Source organism: Onychostoma macrolepis, chromosome 23 (genome assembly GCF_012432095.1).
Source record: "Onychostoma macrolepis isolate SWU-2019 chromosome 23, ASM1243209v1, whole genome shotgun sequence".
Lineage (NCBI taxonomy): Eukaryota > Metazoa > Chordata > Actinopteri > Cypriniformes > Cyprinidae > Onychostoma > Onychostoma macrolepis.
The window spans coordinates 21,022,888-21,043,979 of NC_081177.1; the positions used below are offsets into that span (position 1 = coordinate 21,022,888).

The 21,092-nt window shown below is 38.6% G+C and overlaps 1 protein-coding gene across 3 annotated transcripts; it reads left to right on the forward strand.

Annotated features, from left to right (window-relative positions):
- The first annotated feature begins 6,491 nt into the window (after nucleotides 1-6,491).
- Nucleotides 6,492-21,001, forward strand: ccm2l (CCM2 like scaffold protein). Of its 3 annotated transcripts, none has more exons than XM_058762831.1 (11): nucleotides 6,492-6,687; nucleotides 7,924-8,135; nucleotides 10,425-10,583; nucleotides 10,661-10,744; nucleotides 10,928-11,111; nucleotides 11,517-12,139; nucleotides 13,546-13,675; nucleotides 15,507-15,570; nucleotides 15,920-16,070; nucleotides 18,386-18,524; nucleotides 19,663-21,001. In XM_058762831.1, the coding sequence occupies exons 2-11, from the start codon at nucleotides 8,106-8,108 to the stop codon at nucleotides 19,941-19,943; spliced, it is 1,845 nt and encodes a 614-aa protein (XP_058618814.1). In that variant the 5' UTR covers nucleotides 6,492-6,687; nucleotides 7,924-8,105; the 3' UTR covers nucleotides 19,944-21,001. The 3 variants fall into 3 exon arrangements, with proteins under 3 accessions (XP_058618814.1, XP_058618815.1, XP_058618816.1); XM_058762832.1 differs by having other exon boundaries at nucleotides 7,927-8,135; XM_058762833.1 differs by having other exon boundaries at nucleotides 7,957-8,135.
- The last annotated feature ends 91 nt before the right edge of the window (nucleotides 21,002-21,092 follow it).

Genomic DNA, 21,092 nt, shown 5'->3' on the forward strand with positions numbered 1-21,092 from the left:
AAGCAGAAACTATATGGTTTTATGAAATGGAGTAAAAACTAAGATATAATGCTTTGTAATGAAAGAAAGAAAAAAACTACTTGAGAATGTACAAAGTAAATATACTATATTACTATCACTAATGAATACTAACACTAATGAGTGTTTCTCTCATATATTACATGAAATCATTCTACATTATTCCATGTGTACAATATAGGGTTATAGTATGTTACATATAACAAACATAAACATCTGGTGACAGACAGAGAGCATGAGATGAAAGTCGTATCCTTTGACAGGTTGCTGTGGTAACTGCAGGATCATTAAGCAGGGCTGCAGGTATATGTAATGTATGTCTGAGTGTGTTTGTGGTCTGAGAGCTTTTCAATGTGGCCCCTCTCCTGAAAACTGGCCCAGCATTAGCTCTCCTCCTCCTCCACTCATGCCCTTAAGGGGGTCAACAGCATCCTCTACTGTAACAGTGTGCACACACACACACACACACTGGGGTTCTCCAGGTCAACAGTACACTCTACAAGAGAAAACACTTCAGGTACATGTACGGCACATGTAATGCAGTTTGCATGAAACAGCATATAGCTGAATGGAGCCAAACCTAAATGTGAGTTTCAGTGAACTGTGGAGATCTACTCCTAAAGGACATTTTAGAGGGCTTTTTGACCAGAGCATAAAGATCAGGTTCAACCTTGACCATCAAATTCCAATGCTAATGCTCGTTTTTGAAATATATCATGATTTATTATTGCTTTAACTATTAGTAGCCTATATTAATGTTAAAGGCATAGTTCACCCAAAAATGAAAATTACCCCATGATTTACCCTCAAGCCATCCTAGGTGTACCTGTACATGACTTTCTTCTTTCAGACGAATACAATCAGAGTAATATTGAAAAATGCCCTGGCTCCTCCAAGCTTTATAATGGCAGTGAATGGTGGTCGAGATTTTGAAGTAAAATAAAGTACAGCCATCCATCATAAAAAGTGCTCTAAACGGCTCCGGGGCTTAATAAAGGCCTTCTGAACTGAATCAATGCGTTTGTGGTACTCTAGTGCACATGCGTCAGACTGGCAGAGAAGAAATTGTTGAATATAGTCATTATTTTTGTTTTCTTTGCATACAAAAAGTATTCTCATTGCATCATAACATTACAGTTGAACAGGGGTGGATTTAGTGAATTGGGGGCCCCAGGCAAATATAGGAATGGGGCCCTATATATTTGCACACATTTACCTAGATCAACCTTGAGGTTACTTTTTTGTCATGATGTTTGCTGCTGCACAATGGTGCCCCATAGCTGAGTCCAATGTTTCTACATTTTTCATGTTATAATGGGATTCCTTCATTTACATTTACATTTATTCATTTAGCAGACATTTTTTATTCTTTCATGTTGTAGACCACAAAATAGCAATTGATTTACCGTTGTTGAGATACAAGTTTTAACAAAAAAAAACAAAATAAATTATAAAATGATAAACCTCGCAACTGAACCTTTAAACCATTTTTTTTAAGAAAAGGGATGAGTCAGAAGTATAAATTATTATATTATTTAAAACGGGTTTATGTGGGTGGATTTTTGCATTGGTCTGAACAAAAACGGCAGAATATTATTGATTATTGAAAATGCACATTCATTCTCTGCCAGTAGGAGGTGCTTTTGGAATGTCAGAAATATAGCAGTTTCCTCAGTAACGCCTTTGAACAAAGCAGCACTCAGCTCATAAATTATACTTTATCAGGTAAAATTAAAATGCCATCAAAACTTGTCTGAAGACAATCGGTTCCCATCAGAGGTTCATTCATATAAAAACTTGAATTAGCGAGAATAAGAAAAGTGTGAAAAAATATATCCTATATTGACGAGGAAAGTCCACTGATGAGTTACCAGTGTAAGCCTACATTGAATTTTAGTCATTTTAACTTAGGGCTGTCAATCGATTAAAATATGTAATCGCGATTAATTGCACGATTGTCATGAGTTAACTCGAATAATCGCAACTTAATCGCACATTTATCTGTTCTAAATGTACCTTAAATGAATACTTTTCAGGTTTTTAATACTCGAATCAACATGGGCATGGACAAATATGAATGCTTTATGCAATATATGTTTATTATTAATGAAACCATAGTTAACATAGAGCATGAAGACTAGACAAAAGGTCATAGATGTTTTTCAAAGAACTTGTTCATGTCTATTAGACACATGAAAAAAAAAAGTACAGAAGTACCACGTTCCTATTACTTCTCTTTCTTTGCACTGAGCAATTTACTGACACAAACCTGTTTATGCTGTCGCACGACAGGGCAGCTCACTTCTTATGAACATGCAAAATGTACATTAATTATTTATTATTACATTTGTTTGCCTCTCTGTGCCACATACTGTATTTTGATGCAGCTAAATTCTCAATAAAACTGTTTTCATTGGTATATTTTACTGTTTCTGTTGTCAGACAACGGAATGAATATGAAATAGTGACTGAAACGTGACTTATTAACATAGCTCTCCCTTCCAAGATGTTAATCTGCACAAAAATCCTGATTTATAATCGTGCCGTCGTCTGATAAAATCAAATAGGCTGCACATAAGATAAAGACAATAGCTGTGCTGTGATTTCGGCTATACTTGCATGTAAAATTAGAGAAGCAACATAATATCTGTGTTTTAACTGAAAGCGCAGCTCCTTTCAGCTGCTTTCTGAACAGAGCAGACGCAGAGAGAGAGGTGTGTGTACGCTGGGTAAGAGAGACCTTGCACTCGTGCGGCAGTCAGCTTCAGATGCATAATATTTTCATTTGCTACAAGCAGGATACACAAGAAGCACGTTCAACTTGGACACGCAGACGGTTGCCGTGGTAATAAACACCGTAAACAGCAACCGGTTGCGTGTCTGTGCTTAATGCACATCTCGTATATGAAAAGCATTTTAGGGGGCCCTTGGCTTTTGGGGGCCTAAGGCAGTCGCCTACCTTTGCCTAATGGGTAAGTCCGCCTCTGCAGTTGAACCACTGATGTCACATGGACTATTTTAATGATGTCCTACTACCTTTATGGGCCTTGAACGTAGTAGTTGCATTGCTGTCTGTGCAGAGTCAGAACCTCTCAGATTTTATCAAAAAGATGAACTAATATCTTACGGCTTTAGAAGTAAATACAGTGGGGCAAAAAAGTATTTAGTCAGCCACCAATTGTGCAAGTTCTCCCACTTAAAAAGATGAGAGAGGCCTGTAATTTTCATCATAGGTATACCTCAACTATGAGAGACAAAATGAGAAAAAAAATCCAGAAAATCACACTGTAGGATTTTTAAAGAATTAATTGGTAAATTCCTCTGTAAAATAAGTATTTGGTCACCTACAAACAAGCAAGATTTCTGGCTCTCACAGACCTGTAACTTCTTCTTTAAGAGGCTCCTCTGTCCTCCACTCGTTACCTGTATTAATGGCATCTGTTTGAACTTGTTATCAGTATAAAAGACACCTGTCCACAACCTCAAACAGTCCAACTCCAAACTCCACCATGGCTAAGACCAAAGAGCTGTCAAAGGACACCAGAAACAAAATTGTAGACCTGCACCAGGCTGGGAAGACTGAATCTGCAATAGGTAAGCAGCTTGGTGTGAAGAAATCAACTGTGGGAGCAATTATTAGAAAATGGAAGACATACAAGACCACTGATAATCTCCCTCGATCTGGGGCTCCACGAAGATCTCACCCGTGGGGTCAAAATGATCACAAGAACTGTGAGCAAAAATCCCAGAACCACACGGGGGACCTAGTGAATGACCTGCAGAGAGCTGGGACCAAAGTAACAAAGGCCTCAAATCCTGCAGTGCCAGACGTGTCCCCCTGCTTAAGCCAGTACATGTCCGGGCCCGTCTGAAGTTTGCTAGAGAGCATTTGGATGATCCAGAAGAGGATTGGGAGAATGTCATATGGTCAGATGAAACCAAAATAGAACTTTTTGGTAAAAACTCAACTTGTCGTGTTTGGAGGAGAAAGAATGCTGAGTTGCATCCAAAGAACACCATACCTACTGTGAAGCATGGGGGTGGAAACATCATGCTTTGGGGCTGTTTTTCTGCAAAGGGACCAGGACGACTGATCCGTGTAAACGAAAGAATGAATGGAGCCATGTATTGTGAGATTTTGAGTAAAAAAACCTCCTTCCATCAGCAAGGGCATTGAAGATGAAACGTGGCTGGGTCTTTCAGAATGACAATGATCCCAAACACACCGTTTTTTTTTTTTCTCATTTTGTCTCTCATGTCATGCACAATTGGTGGCTGACTAAATACTTTTTTGCCCCACTGTATAGCTGCAAGCAGCAATTACAGGGCCAAGCACTCCAGTGGCAAAATTAGGAGTTTAGCATGGCATGGAGCATCAAATGCAACAATCAGTAATGAAAGCAATTTTAGGATGATTGTATTTGAAATGGCTGAAAAATCAAATTCAATCTCTAGTAATATGATTAAATGGCTTATCACTTTTGACCAACAGGTGGCGCTGTAATAAAATCATTTTGGTGTGTTCTGTGTGATATGACAATGGCACACACAAAGTTTGTTGTCATTATGTCAAAGCTTTGCAAAGATATAGCCTCAGACTCATTTTGGTACCATGCCTAAAATTTGTAACGGTGCTGTACGAAAACGGTTTCGTCAATCGACACGAAATGCATAACTTTTTGTCAGCACAGTCTGAAGATGATCTGACTTGATTTTGGTGAAAATCGGACAAACGTTTGAGGAGGAGTTAGAAAAAGTAGGTTTTTAACATAAATCAAAATGGCGGACAGGGAGTTCAGATTTCCTAAGGGAAAATTGGTATGCATGTTGTCGGCATGACCCAAGGGATATTTCTGAGACCAGTTTCATTACAATAGGCTAATGCAATCAAAAGTTATTAGCATTTTTGGAAATTTCATAATTAAAGGTTAATGAATGGCTTATTACTCTTGGCCAATAGGTGGCGATGTTACCAAATTGATGTGTCGTGGTCAGTGTGAGGTGACAATGGCACATACAAAGTTTGGTGTAAATATGTCAAACCTTTGCAGAGATACAGCCCTCAGATGCAGTTTGGCATCTTTCCAGCAAATTCGTTGATGCGCTAAACGAAAACCGTTTCGTATATCGACACAAAATCCATAACTTTTTGCCAACTTGGTCTGAAGATGATCTGAGCCAAATTTGGTGAAAATCAGACTATCGGTCTAGGAGGAGTTAAAAAAAAGTTGGTTTTCAGCATGAATCAAAATGGTGGACAGGAAGTTCAGCCAATATTGGTAAAATTGGCATCGGTGTTGGCATTAGTGTTCTCGGCATGATACAAGGAATCTAGCAACATCAGTCTCATTACAATAGGCTAATGTAAGCAAAAGTTATTTGCATTTTTCGAAATGTCATTATAACTTTTGACCACAAGGTGGCGCTGCCCCCCAATTTTTTGAGTACCATCAGGGTATGGTGCCGAAGATGCATACAGAGTTTTGTAATGATACGCTAATGCATCCATAAAATACAGCGTTTTAGAACATAATTCAAAATGGCCGACGCCCAGAATGGCTGACATGGGAAAACTGGGTATTATTCGACAATGGGTATTATTTTGTGACAATCGGTGCAATGGCCTAGGACGAGTTCGAAAAAGTAGGTTTTACAAACAATTAAAAATAGCAAAAAAACTAAACCTTACAATTTTCGAATTTTGGTGTCCATTCGACCAAAGAATTTTACTTCTGTGGCTTACGGTTCAAATGTTATTAGCATAAACATGAGTGCAACTTTGGGCAAGTGGTGGCGCTAGAGAGTTTGAGTTAGAGACTCCAAATTTGCTATGGTTAATGTTGGGACTGTCCTCTATCAGTGTGCCAACTTTCACAACTTTCCCGAAAGCGGTTCTATGGGCTGCCATAGACTTCGAGTGGAAGAAAAAAAGAACGCTAACGATTACAATAGGTGCCTCTCTGCACCTTCGGTGCTTGGCCCCTAATTAATGACAGAATTTGTATTTTTGGGTGAACTAACCCTTTAAGAAAGTATGTAGGATCACTTTTGATTGCACAATGACTTCAAACACAAAAGCAGACTGCTTACTCCTCAGCGTCCTTTACGGCCCAGATCATCTGCCACTGATTTCCAGGGACTATCTGGCCATTGTCCCAGTATGACATTGAGTTTATGTGATCTGTTCCTTCTTAAACTGAGCTACCAGTATGTTCCCCTGGGCTGTTTAACAATCCAGATCAATCCATGCACTGAGTCTCTGACAAACTGCACATTTCTCCATGACTTTAGGAACGATTCTACTTGACCTCATCATAAAGTTTCATTGCATTCCTTTAGTAAATGTATTCGTAGTGAAAACTGCACTGTTGCACACAGTAAAATCAAATAGACAACTTTTTCATTTCGAAAAGGGTAAAACAGGTCAAACAACTGCAATATTATTTTAGATAACTATAAAACGCTCTTCCTGTACAGAATATGTAAGGATTTAACGTGTGTTTTTGTGCAGCTCAAGGCAGTGAGTGAGCATGCCGTCTCTCTGCAGGTGATTAGCTATCCGCTATTCTCAGTGCCACTCCCCATTGAAACAAAGTGCTGGCCCACACTGCCCCCCAGTGGATGCTTTGAGTAATTGCGAGAATCATTGGCATGACTGAGCTGCAATAGGTAAGGTCAAATTCAAACGCTGAGAACTGGTTTGGTGTTTCTAGTCAAAAATGACCAGACTTGTACTGCAAATCTCTCATTATACTATATTATGCTATATTGAATCCATAAATCATGGATTCAGTCTTTTATGTCGACTTGTTTTCTTTCAATTAGCACAAATTTTATATTTCTGTTTAGAAGTGACAGGACATTGGTCTCATTGATCTGAGCTAATGCAACTCAGGTTTTGAGTGAAAAATAACATTAATTGTGGTTACTTTTGACAGTGAAGTACATACTGCTGACGTGTTTACCTAGTGTAGCTTCCCTGCTGAAAAAAACAATAGAAACCATCACAGAATCACAGTAATGCTTTTAGTGGTTATAATGGGAATTGTATTGGTTTTAATGGAAACTGTTATGGTCCCTGTGGGTCTCTACTGGTAATTTGCCAGCTTCTATTGGTGGCTTGTTAAAACCACTAAATTCTAATGGAATATGTCCCAAAACACACTACAGGAAATCATTTTAAATGGTTTTAATGGTTAATATAGGTGATAGTTTGTAATGGTATTTGTAGTGGAAGCCATTATAATTTCTGTGATGGTTTCTATATATATTTGTTTTCAGCAAGGTTATCCACAGTAGTGTGTGTGAAATAGATGCTAACACTGTCAAAATGCGTCATTGGAGAAAAGCATATTACAATGAACTGTTCCAATCAATGTTTTTGGCCCTACAAAACCAATTTGGCTGAAATCGAAAACTAATTTTTTGATTTTGGCTGAATGCTGTCACATAGCATTTGACACATAGCTGTCTTTTGTTACTTGCAGGCGTTTGTTTGACTTCTCAGCCAGGCCTATTTGTTTCTTAGCATTGTAACAGCAAAAAATCAACACAAAAACTGATTTTAATTTATTTAAAAATAAATAAATAAAAATGAATGATACAACCTGTTTAAACACAGTCCTCAGTGAGCTGAAACTTGTATGGAAATTTAAAGTTGTATTTTAATAATTGCCAGAAGGACTTTGGGAATTAGTTTTGTTTTGCTTCAGAAATCTGTGTAAATCTGTGTTTATGTAATTTAGATGTGTAATGTGTGTGAAGTTTTTGAACATAGTCTTTCTGCTTAGTGTCAACTCATTAGTTTCACTTGTCCACTTATTTTAGTTGTGTGTGTGTGTGTGTGTGTGTGTGTGTTTGTGTTTGTGTGTGTTTACGGCCCCATTTTGTGTACTGTGTTATCAGTAGTTTGAGTGTGGAGGTGTTTGGGATTTTTAGATCAGAGTCTCTGGTGGAGTTTCCTGTCCAGCAGGAAGTGTGTTTCCTGCAGAGTCCTGCCTGGCTCCAGAGGGCTGAGAGGAGATTGGGCCTTTCCTACACAGGGACACACACACAAACGCACACAGCTAGCCATCAGGCTGGTCAATATGGACTATGAGCCCAAGCGAGCCAAGAAGGTAAGTTCATCTCTTTCGTTATACATTAAAAGTAGCTGGATATACATTTAGGAATATTTCAAAGATGTGTGTTTGAAATGTGTCGCGGATTTTCTGTAAACCTGATCATGTGACCTCTAATGTTTACATTTCTGTGTACTGTATGTGTGTACCACATGATATACCAAAATCCTTGTGTGGGTGATAACTTTATGCCAGGGATGCTGTTTGTTTGTTGACTCGTTTTATCTCAGCTGTGGCGTTTGCTGAATGCGACAACTCATTTGGAATTTAATTTCTTATTTGCATACTTAAACATTGAAACAGGCCTAGGGTTTGTTGATTATTATGAAAATAAAAGATTCATATGAATTTTACACCATGATTTTTATAAGTAAATATGCTTAAACACTAAGAGTAACTTCTGTCATTTTTATCTGCTACTCCACACAAATGTTCGTATACACATTCATTTTCAATAATTGCTCTGGTTTATGTCTCTCTCAGTCTTAACCTTCTACTGGACAATATGCAACACCTGCTTTACAGCATTCTTCCTTTTTATGTTTCATTTTTATTTTCTTAATTTTTGAAGTGCTGATTGCTTGAGGCAACAAATGTAAATATATATATATATACACCCCCAAAAGGTATCATAATGTGTACGAGAGAGGCACTTAATTGTGCTCTATGGCAATATGCTGGGCAATGTACCAATTCTTCTAAGACTGTTTCCAGAGATTCAGAGATTGCAATGCCACACCGATCAGCCTCAGTTTAAATCTTTTTCTCATGGGACAGGAGCTCGCTGGCTACAGGACAAACACAAACATGCACTCCAAGGATTTCTTAGATAACTATAGGCCATATGCAACAGCATCAGTGTCATATCCAGCACTGATCGCCTCAGAAATGTGTGGATTTTCAAACATTTAAAACCAAGAAACATTGTGGCATAAAATGAATAACAAATATTTAATATTCTGCTCTATTTCTGGGTCACTAATTAAACAGCAAATCCTCTGAGCCGTGGGACACAGCAGTATAATAGGCCAATTATAGCTTTATATTATCTTCAAAGGATTAGCTTATTATGTATTTCAGGGGAGGGGGAGGGGGGTCATTGTAGCTGGAGATAGTAATAGTTGTGTTTAGGTTTAATAATGGAGTCATGCGACGTGGTTGATTAATTGTTTTGAATTTGCCTTTCTTAATGCGTTTTGACTAACACCCAGAAAGCAGTCGGGATGATTGATAAGCCCCATTAGATCACATCTGATGTGAACACACACACCGTCACTGACACGATGTGTGATTGATACACATACATTCCTTACATTTTAAATTCTTTTCCTCACACACATTACACATGCACACTGTATAAATCAGCAGGTTGGCAGTAGGGATGTTGTCTGTAATCTGTCTTCCATATCTAACATCTGTCTCGCTGATGTCACAGTTTGAGCAGCAGGCTGATGTGTGTTACATCATCATAAAAGCAGATTTAAACAGGCTTTTACAAATCTGACATCAAGCAAGTGAAGTGAAATTATGCACATCAGAACTAGTAAAGATTCGTTTTAGTTTAAGTTTCTGTGCATGTTCGTATTCTGGATAAATTCAGATCTGAAAAGAGTTCCTGGTGCTATTAACACAAAGCTCACATTACTTGAATTGTACAATACTGTCTGAATATTTTGTGTTTTGGTAAACTATCGGAATATTTGGAAGCTTGTTTCCACCCCAGGGGAAAAATTGCAAATTTTTATCTCACAATTCTGACTTTATATTCAAACAATACTGAGTGTATATCTCATAGTTCTGTTATATATATATATATATACAGTCAGATTTGCAAGATAGAAACTCACAATTGCAAGAAAAAAAAATCTGAATTGTGAGATTAAAAGTCGCAATTACCTTTTTATTTTTTTTTATTCCATAGCAGAAGAAATGTAAAGTCAGAATTGTGAGATAAATTCAGATTTGCAAGAAAAGGTCTGAAAGAATTCTGAGTTTATATTTCCTAATTATGAATGTTTTTAAACTAGCAAGAGTTTACATCTCACAGTTATGACTTTTACTCAGCATTGCGAGAAAAATGTCTGAATTATGAAATAAAATGTCAGTTATTATTATTATTTTAAATCCTGTGGGAAAAACAAAACAAAAATTGCCCATTTCTGCCTCAGAGTGAAAGGAACTTTCAATTGCACTTTATGTATCACAATTGCTTTTTTCCCCTCATTATTGTAAAATCTCTCATCGTCACTTTATATCTTGTATCTCTTATGCAAACTCTTGTCTCAGGGCTTTGTAAAGCGCTTGGTGTTCTCTAAATCTAGCCGGCGACAGGTAGACAAAAACAGTGTGTACCGAAGACCCCTTCACACTGTCCCCCTCTACCCACCTGACTACCTCATCCACCCAGAGAGACTCATCTACGACTATGTGGAGAAGGAAGTCAAGGTTAGTCTGACAACGCAAAGCAAACAGATCACATTCACATGGAAACAGCAACTGAATTTTATGGATGTTACCAACAGTTCCTGGGACACTTGACATGGGTGTCATGTTCCCTGAATCCTTCGAGCAGAGACGAGCTGCTGCAGCTTCTGGACACAGCCAGGGTGAGAGTAACTGTAATGTTGTTCAGAAGATGACTAAAAGGGATAATTCAGTTTAAAAAAAAAAAAAACACTTTGAAACCAACAAAAAGATTAAATTGTCACATTTAAAAACTATAAATTATTTCTTTAAAATAAAACCACGAAATTAAGCAAATGATACATTGTGTTTGTCTCCATCCATAGAAACTGAGGGTTTTGCCTCTGAAGACCAGTGTGGAGCAGGACTGCATTCTCAGCCTGTCTGCTCGCTGTCTGCTGCTTACCTGGAGAGACAATGAAAAACTGCTGCTGAGAATCCCCACACACGAAATCGCTGCTGCCTCCTACCTGCGGGATGATGCACTGCACCTACTGGTGCTCAAAACTGGTCAGTAGGAAATTAGGAACGATTTACAATACCAGAGTTTACCCTGGTTACTATCTATTCTGTTTTAGTAAATTTGATTAGGCCTACTGTAAATAAATTAATTCACAAAACACATTTTAGGAATACATTGCATATTTCTAAATTACCTTAATTTGTTTATTTTTAGCAGACAAATATTGGAATATAATATCAAAGTTTCAGGAAAAAAAACATTGAGTTTCAGGTGTTAAAACACATCCAGTAACAAAGTATGTGGACAGTATCTAAATTGGAGAGAGATAAAGCACTGAGAAAAAAACAGTGAAGGTGTCTGTCAGTTTTAGTTTGCATTGCCATAAAACATTTGCAAACTTTTGAAATAAATAAGGATGGGAGGAATCTTCAATATTGTGTTTGTATTCTCAGGTCTGAATGTGGACACTGTACTAGCCGGTGACAGTCTGGAAAACAGGCCCACTGGTTTGGAGAGCCGCAGACAAACTATAAGCAACACTGACCCCAGGCCTGCAGGGGGCACCATGGAGCGCCGCCACACCATCTGTGGTGTGGACTGGAAGCTCTCATCCCGCCATGAGCCTAAACAGAGCAGTGTGGGTGGAGGAGGTGGGACAGGGGGTGGAGGAGGTGGAGGAGGTGGTGGTGATGGTGACAGCCTAGAACAGAAACGTGTGAGTGGGAGTTGGGAGCGTAGACAGACCCGGAAGCCATGCGGAGGTAGCTGGGAGAAACGGACGATGAGTGGGAGCTGGGACCGGAGGCCTGTAGGGGGTAGCTGGGAGCGTCGGGGAGGTGGAGGGGTCATAGGAGGTAGCTGGGAAAAGAGGCATGGGCCTGGAGCTAAACCAGGTGGAAGCTGGGAACGGAAACACACGGCAGGTGGGAGTTGGGAACGCAGGCAAGCTTGCACAGGAAGCTGGGAGAGGGGAAAGTCCTACGGCAGCTGGGAGAGGAGGAACCATAATCCTCTGGAGCCGATGCCATGCCCTGATGCCTACTGCAACCTCGTCATACTGGCCGTAGAGAACAAGGTGAGGTTATTCAGCCATTTAAATGGAAGGATTGATGAATGAATGGATGGATGGATGGATGATGGAAATTGACTTATAAGCAATAGATGCGCATGGATCGGCGGATGGATAAAAGGGTTAATAATTGAAGAATGGATGGAAGGATGAATCAGAGGGGGGATGGATGGAAGACGGATGGATGGATGGAAGGAAGGAAGGACAGATAAAAGGGTTAAGAAGTGAATGATGTATGGAAGGATAAATGAAAAGGTTAATAGATGGATGGATGGATGGATGAAAGGAAGCACATATAAAAAGGATAAAAATGAATGATGGATGGGTTAATAAATGAGGGATGGGTTAAAATCCATTAATGTGGCTGGATGGATGGATGAAAGGGATAATAAGTGGTGGATAGATTTTTTTGGATTAATAAGTGAGGGATGGGTTAAAATGTTATTCAGATGAATGAATGGATGGATGGGTAGTTGAAAGGGTTAATAAATGATAGATGGATGGATGAAGGAACAAATGGGTTAATAAGTGATGATGGATGGGTTAATACATGATAGAGGGGTTAAAAATCCATTAATGTGGCTGGCTGGCTGGATGGATGGATGAAAGGGTTAATAAGTGGTAGGTAGATTTATGGATTAATAAGTGAGGGATGGGTTAAACCGTTATTCAGATGAATGGATGGATGGATGGAAGGATGGGTAGTTGAAAGGATTAATAAATTATAGATGGATGGATGGATGGAGGAACAATGGGGTTAATATGTGATGATGGATGGATGAAAGTGTTAATAAGCAATGTATGGGTGGATGAATTGATGAATAATTGTGGGTTGAGTTAAAGCCAATAATGTGGCTTGATGGATGAATGGATAGACAGCATTTCATGTTGATGGATGCTGGATGAGTTAATAAGCAATGATGGATGAATGGATGGACAATACAAACATTGCAGTTGTGGCATTTGGAGAAATGAATTATTGCTGCTGTAGAGATTTAAGGTGATTGTGATGAATGAGAAATTCTTAATTTAAACAGTGGGTGTGAGCCTCAGGAATATGAGTGCCTCGCGGTGAGCTGTAGCTGCGCTCCTGCAGTGACCGTGCTGACGAGATGAGTTGTGTCAGCTGTGATGTAAACAGCGCGCTCAGAGTAGACTCCCTGTGATGTAATGCCCAGACTTATGTAAGAGCATGCTGTGTCAGTGGTCTGTGTGTGTGTGTGTGCCTGCGGACATTAATATGGATGGGATTGTGTTGACCCATATTACAGTCTGGCTGCTTTTGTTGGAGTGCAATATGTGTGTCTGTGTAAGAGAGAAAAGCAGAAAGGTGGAAACATTTAAAAGTTGTATGTAGCTATAGACACTCAATGATTTTCTCTTCATTTGATTCTTATATTGATCACACACAGGACGCTGCAGAGGAGTACTGCGCGCTCATCTGTCAAATGTTTCAGATCATCTATGGACATCAGACCATTGAATGTGTCGACAGGGCGGGATATCACTACACCATGCCTGACCGCTATTGGCTACAGAGGAGTGAGTGACATCATTATTGCTCTTTAGCAGCCAGTTAACAGTAACCAACCTCTACAGTGCTGAATGTGCTTAAAACAGTGTTTCCCAACTGGTGAGTCGGGACCTAAAAATAGATAAAAGCTAATTGAATTAAAAAAGACTAACTTTTGTCATGTATAATTATGATAGCAACTTAAATAGAAAAATTGAATTTTAAGTTCTTACTATGTCTTATATTAATCATGTTATTACATTTCAATGCAATAAATATAAAAACATTTATATAGTTTAAGAAAAACAATATAAGTTATATAAGCATCACTTTGTGGCAGACTGAGGATCCCTGAAACCCGCTTAAAACTGTTCTAAACTGTTGATCTTAATATATTTTGCATGTACTGTCAATCAGTGGCGGTTCTACATTGAATTACTCTCTGGGCGAGACCCCTCTGATCGCGCCCCCATCCGAGAAAAAAAAAATTGTAGTTTTTTTTGCTAAAAATTTTGCACAACAGCCATGTTTTACTATAACAATATAAGTGTAAGAAAGCTTATATTTCTCAATTGCACAAATCCTTCAACATGAAAAACACAATTCTGCACAAAACAGTATAAGTTATCAGAACTTAAATAAATATACTCTATATACATAATAAACACTCTGTGTTTATTTGGCACTTGACAATCAACAGATTTCCCATCCCCCAACACTGTCACTCACAACCAGAAGTCAAGACTAAACCACAAAGTGAAAATAGCAGTATTCTTTAGTGATATGTTATTTACACAGTGCAAATAGCTTTAGATTCTATTTATTCTATGTTAAAATAAAATAAAAACATGGCGAAAAACATTGTTAGAGAAAAACATTACTTATTGCAAAAATAGTGGTAATTATCTGCACTTCTGCATTGTAATACATTATAAAATAGTATGCAATAACTTATTGAGTGTAATTTTTTAATTTTATTTCTAATTATTAAATGGATGCCACCTTATTGGGACAAAAGCCCTCTCTACACCTACCCAATACTTTATGTTTTTGATTATTTCCTTCATTTTTATTAAAAAATAAATGCTTTTCTGATGTGATGTGATTTGAAATTTAAAAAGGGAGAAAAAAAAGTTCGCCAAAAGGCAGATTCAAATCCCGGTCGATCGTGTCAAAAGAAGTGTAACGCAAACTTTACCATCTGCGCCACTGAATCTGAGAACTAGTAATCGTCTTTTGCAAATTTGACTATCCCAATCATACGTTTGTGGGTGGAGTTAGTGTAAATAGCCTCTGCCAGCAAAATAGCTATTTGCACTTAAATAGACACTCCGATTTTTTTTTTTTTTATATTCCCAACAATTAAACAGTTGCCCACAGAAAAAAACAGGGGGTGCTGCACCCCCACTTCCCGCGCCCCTGGGTGTGACTGACTTTAGCCCTCCTTGTCCGCTCCATTTGGGAGAGGTGAACTGTCCCCCGCGGCCGCGCCCCCCTCCCCTTTCCACTTCTCACACAGCTTCTGTGCACGGTACCTTCTCAACAAGCAGGGGCGCCAATTTGCCAATTCTCCACACAGTTATATGATAGATAATATGATAGATAATAGAAAACCGCTTAGCGGCGCAGATGATTTTATTTTATTTTTTTCCAAGTGCTTGTGCCGCCCCCCACGTGTCATAAAAAAATGCCGCCCCGGGCTGCTGCCCGGTTCGCCCATGCCTAAAACCGCCACTGCTGTCAATGCATATCTAGAATGCACTCATCAATTGCATGCTTTGCAGTATAGTTTCAGTTGCCACTTTAAAGCACAAATTTATAACATGTTGTCTTTCTCCCTGCTATCAATACTTGTCCAAGGTGACAGCTGCCTTACTGACATGACATATGGCTATGACACAGACTTCAGCTGCTGCAGTTCATAGTGAGTGTCTGTTTGTGCATTATGATTCATGAAATCTGTCTTTATGAATTATCATTACATTCTTACCCTTTCTTCAATTTGTACATTTTGATTTTGTAAATAATTGCCTCAGTAACCAGCAGCACACAACAGAAATGCAAAAGTAATGACCCTGTCTTCCATTGCTTAGACAAACATTTTAAACTCATGGGCTGCAGTCTAATATTTATCCCATTTAGAGCCCAGAGCTGGAGGGCACGTATTATTTTTAAAAGCTATTTTAATATATATGAGGAAACGGGGGTGTGGTATTAAAATAGCTTTCAAGCTCTGTCACATCTGACTTCATGTGTGTTATCTCTCCTCACAGTGATGGTTCACAGGAAGCATTTGATCCGTATTATAGTGAGAACTACAGTGAGAGCTCATCTCTTTCCTGCCATGAGTCACATCGAAGCCTGGCCTCCACACACAGCGACTCTGAGCCCTGTAATGCCAGTCTGCAGGAGTACATGATCATTGTAAGATGCTTACACACATAAAATGATGTAATACAAGTGACACTTCACCTAAAAATGAAAATTCTGTCATCATTTACTCACCCTCATGTTGTTGCATGTATATACTGTATATATATATATATACACACACACACACACAATGTATTTTGAAGTCTTTTGAAGCCATATGATGTTCTGTGTGAGGAACAGACTGAAATTTAAATAAGTTTAAAATTTCATTTGCACTTCACATTTTTGTTTTTTTTTTGTTTTTCGGTTTTATTGCATTAAAACAAGTGGACTCACACATTCCTATCTTTTGTTAAGGTGAAATTCTTTGGCTGGTGCCCAGTATAAAATCTGACATGCACATATTGTACACGCCTTTAGTGACGTGACCAAACTCACCACTCCACTCTTAAAAATAAATGATTCCAAAAGGGGGTTTTAGTAGCAGTGCCATAGAAGAACCATCTTGGGTTCCCCAAAGAACAGTTCTTAAAAGAACCGTTACTTTCTTTGTCATGAAGAAGACAGATTTAGATTTAATAATCTGAGAAATATTTTCCCACTAAGCTTTTGTAGAAGCATTGTATGTTAAAAGGTTAGTTCAGCCAAAAATGAAAATTATGTCATTAATTAATTACTCATCCTCATGTCGTTCCAAACCCGTAAGACCTTCGTTCATAGTCGGAACAAAAATTAAGATATTTTTGATGAAATTTGAGAGTTTTCTGACCCTGCATAGACAGCAGCACAACTACCACGTTCATGGCCCAGAAAGGTAGTAAGGACATCATTAAATTAGTCCAAGTGTTTTTTTTGTGTGTGTGCATAATTATTTTATTCAACATTTTCTTCTCATCCGTGTCAGTCAACGCATGTTCACGAAATTGTTGAATAAAGTCGTTATTTTTGTTTTCTTTGCACACAAAAAATATTCTCGTAGCTTCATAAGATTAAGGTTGAACCACTGATGTCACATGGACTATTTTAATGATGTTCTTTCTACCTTTCGTCTCAGTTGTATTGCTGTCTATGCAGGGTCAGAAAGCTCTCGGATTTCATTAAAGAAATATCTTTAGTGTTCTGAAGATGAGTGAAGGTCTTACTGGTTTGAAACGACATGAGGGTGAGTAATTAAAGGGTTAGTTCACCCAAAAATGTAAATTATGTCATTAATTACTCACCCTCATGTCGTTCCAAACCCGTAAGACCTTGGTTCATCTTTGGAACACAAATTAAGATATTTTTGATTAAATCTGAGGGCTCTCTGACCCTCCCATAGACAGCAAGGGGAACTACTACGGTCAAGGCACAGAAAAGTACCAAGATGATTGACAAAGTAGTCCATGTGACATCAGTGGTTCAACCATAATGTTACGCCACACGCTTGTGTCATGGTACTATCGTGAACGCACGTCCACAAGCAATCAAAACCAACAAAAGAGCAACAACATGCAAGTGCTTGACAAGTCTCGGTTAGCCTAACGCAGTACACGTAGCAAGGTGTTTTTTTTGTTTTTTGTTTTTTTAAAGAAACAAGTAGATAGAATAGAAAAAAGAAAGCTAGTGTTAGTTTTTCAAGAAAAGTTAGCATATGCAATTGATAGAGGGTCAAGTGTGTGTGGGGTTTTTAAATAAAAAGAAGACAGATAGATAAAATAGAATTAGAAGGGTGCTAGAGTTAGAGGGTCAAATAAAGATGGCAGACATGTGTTTTTAGCCATTTCTTGAAAATGGCTAAGGATTCAGCTGCTCGGTTTGAGTTGGGCAGGTCATTCCACCAGATGGGAAGTTATTGAAAAAGTCTGTGAAAGTGATTTTGTGCCTATTTGGGATGGCCCAATAATGCGTTCACTTGCAGAACGCAAGCTTCTAGAGGGCACATAGGTCTGAAGTACTGAATTTAGGTAAAGGGGTGCAGAGCCAGAGGTGATTTTTTTTTTTTTTTTTTTTTTTAGGCAAACATTAATGCCTTGAATTTATGGTCTTATGCGTTTCATTTTTGGGTGAACTATCCCTTTAAAGGTTCTTCATGGAGCCATAGATTAATCGTTATTGCATTTTTGACATTTTGCCTAATAATGTGGTTCCCAACTTTTGGAAACACAAAATTTAATCATGGTTATTTTAAAATAGCAGTACTCCCAGTTCCTGGTAATGAAAAGCTTTGAAATCAAGTAGTCTTGGGGAGGTTGAAATAACATGAGGATGAGTAAATGACAGCATAATTTTAATTTGTGGGTGAACGATCCACTGCAGTTATCCAGAATATTATTGTCTCTTTATAGTTCTGTTGTATTATAGTTCTGTGTCCTGTTCTCATTGGTTAGTTGAGGAGTAAGCTGACACCTCAGGAGATTCAGCAGTTTGCTCTGTTTCTGCGAGAATACAGACTTGGTGCTCCGATAGAGCAGTTCTGCACTGACCTGCTGCAGCTCTACGGAGACTCACGCAAGTTCCTGCTGCTTGGTGAGAAACTCACAACACAGAATACAAATGTCACCATAGATTCTCTCTCTTTCTCCTTCTTTGCTTCTCCTGAGGAATTTGAGTGCCTGTTTAAATCCCCAAGGGGCATGTTTGTACGACAGGGTTTATTTCATTATAAAGTCTGAAGTCATATTTTAAAAGTCATGATTTATCAGATTTGGCATTGTATTCAGAGTTTGTGTAATTGCTGTCTATCATTAGCTCATTAGAGGGATTAGAGTAACGTAAAGCCTAATGAATATTCATGAGCACCTGGCTTTCACTGGAGAAGTCATGGTGCATCAGCCTTTCCAACAACATCACACTTTCACAGCGAGACAGAATTACAAAACTCTCTACTAACACTAGCCGCTGTGGGAAAAGAAACATGAGACAGACTATAAATAACTCTATGACCACAATTCAAAACTATAAATAACTCTGTAACTGTGATCCCAGATTTGTCAGAAACACATATTTAGATAGTGAGTCATTAAATAATCAAAATGGATTGTAGAGTAAATTCCCACTGCGACACTACTTGTCCAACCTGATTAGGAAAACCTTGTAGATGTTACTTCTGAAGTGAGTTGGTAAAGGATAAAGCAAATTGCAGCGATTGTGTGCAACAGAGACACAATTACATAACACTCACTGAGCCACTTATACCTCTGCTGGCCGTAAACTCATCTAACCTGACAAGCAAGCAAAAGGCTGAGTCAGCTCGATACAGCTCTGGACGAGTGTGAGACTGTCTGCGCTTTCGCCATTCAGACCATTCAGTATTGTTAGTGTGAATTTATAGAGGAGCATTACAGTGCTGAATAGAGACAATTAATCACAAACATGTGAATGCTGCCACATTCTCACAAGAAGAAGCAGTTTAAATGTCTTTACTGTCACTTTTGATTAATTTAATGTGTCCATGCTGGATAAAGTGATTTACTGAACTCAAAAATTATAATGGTAGTGTATTTTTTTTTTTTTTAATACATCTTTATAATGTATTTATTGTAAGTTTTCAAAATGTTTGCTTGTTAATGTTAATGTATTCTCAATTATAATCCAACAAAACGATGCTGTCTAAAAATACAGACTTATGGTGCATTCTCACGTATTTCCTCTCCCATGTGAGCAGGCATGAGGCCCTTTATTCCAGATAAGGATGTAGGAGTGTTCGAGACATTTCTGGAAGACATTGGGATCCGAGAGGGTGGGATTTTGACGGACAGTTTTGGCCGGATCAAGCGGAGCATGAGCAGCACATCTGCCACAGCAGTCCGTGGCTATGACGGCTGGACTCTTCCTTCCAGTTCCCAGGATTTTAACCGCAGAATTGATGACATCACACACAACATTGAGGCTTTGGGCTTTGAAGAGGGCAACGGAGACATAGAAGAGGAGGACTACTACCTGTGAAACATACAGAATGAAATGACATATGTATACATAAGCCACTGTATATTTGAACTTTTGCACTGGAGAGTTTTTGAAAACAGGGTTTAGGTGACTTATTTTTTTGATTCACATATACATACATATATATATATGTGTGTGTGTGTGTAATGTAAAAGAAATCAAAGTCAAATAGTTAAACATTTACAGTATATGTGCACTTTATTGGGCCACACGGAGTGCTGCTCATGAACAATGGGCCTCTTGCATCCTATTTGCATTTGTAAATCTGCATATTATTTGCATGCATGTTTGGTTATTTCATGTTCTGCGTGAATGATTTACAAAAGAGTACTAATGCAGTGAGGAAGTACCAGAGAGAACAAAAGTAATTATGTATTATTTGGAGAAAAGGTCACTTAAGACATAAAAGGAGAAAAAGAAAAAGCAATCATATAATAATGATGACAGTGATGATGATGGTGATGAAGAGTTTGCTTCCAGCCAGTGCACACTACACAGTAATCTGCTGGAGCCGGAGGGTCATTGACTGTGGCTGCTGTCTGCAGGGAGAATAACTCATGAAAAACTCAGCCTTGACATTCTTTCCAGTGACACTGTCACCTTGCCACAGTCTGATGCCTTTCCCTTCCCTCTTATCTATGCCAACCACAGAAGGTTGATGGGCACTGCGCCCAGCATTGGGGGTTATCAAAATGCCACATACATCTGTCAGGCTAAACGTTTGTTATGTAATGGAATTGGGCAGAAGAACAGGGCCAGACAGGGTTTAGATTCAAGTTAAACCTCTTCTCACACCCAAATAATCTTAGTAGTCAAACCAGCGGGGGGCAACAGGGAACATTTGTCCCAGGCCCTGTGATGAAGAGGGCCAACTGAGGTCCTCTGTGGAATATCTTAGTCAGTAGGTCAGAGGATGGAGGGCCCATGCATTATTATTAAATGATTTATACTTTAACTGACAGTCCTGATTGGAATAAAGAGCTGACTGACTTCACAGTACTGTATATAATAGTTTAACACTGTAAAATGTAATAAAGTAAAATGTTTGCACACCTAAATTGTGTGTCTAAAGGACACGTTTATTTTGCTACTCTACAGTGAGGCAATTAAAGCTTATAGACCTTTGCTTTTTAATCTCTGAAATGTGAA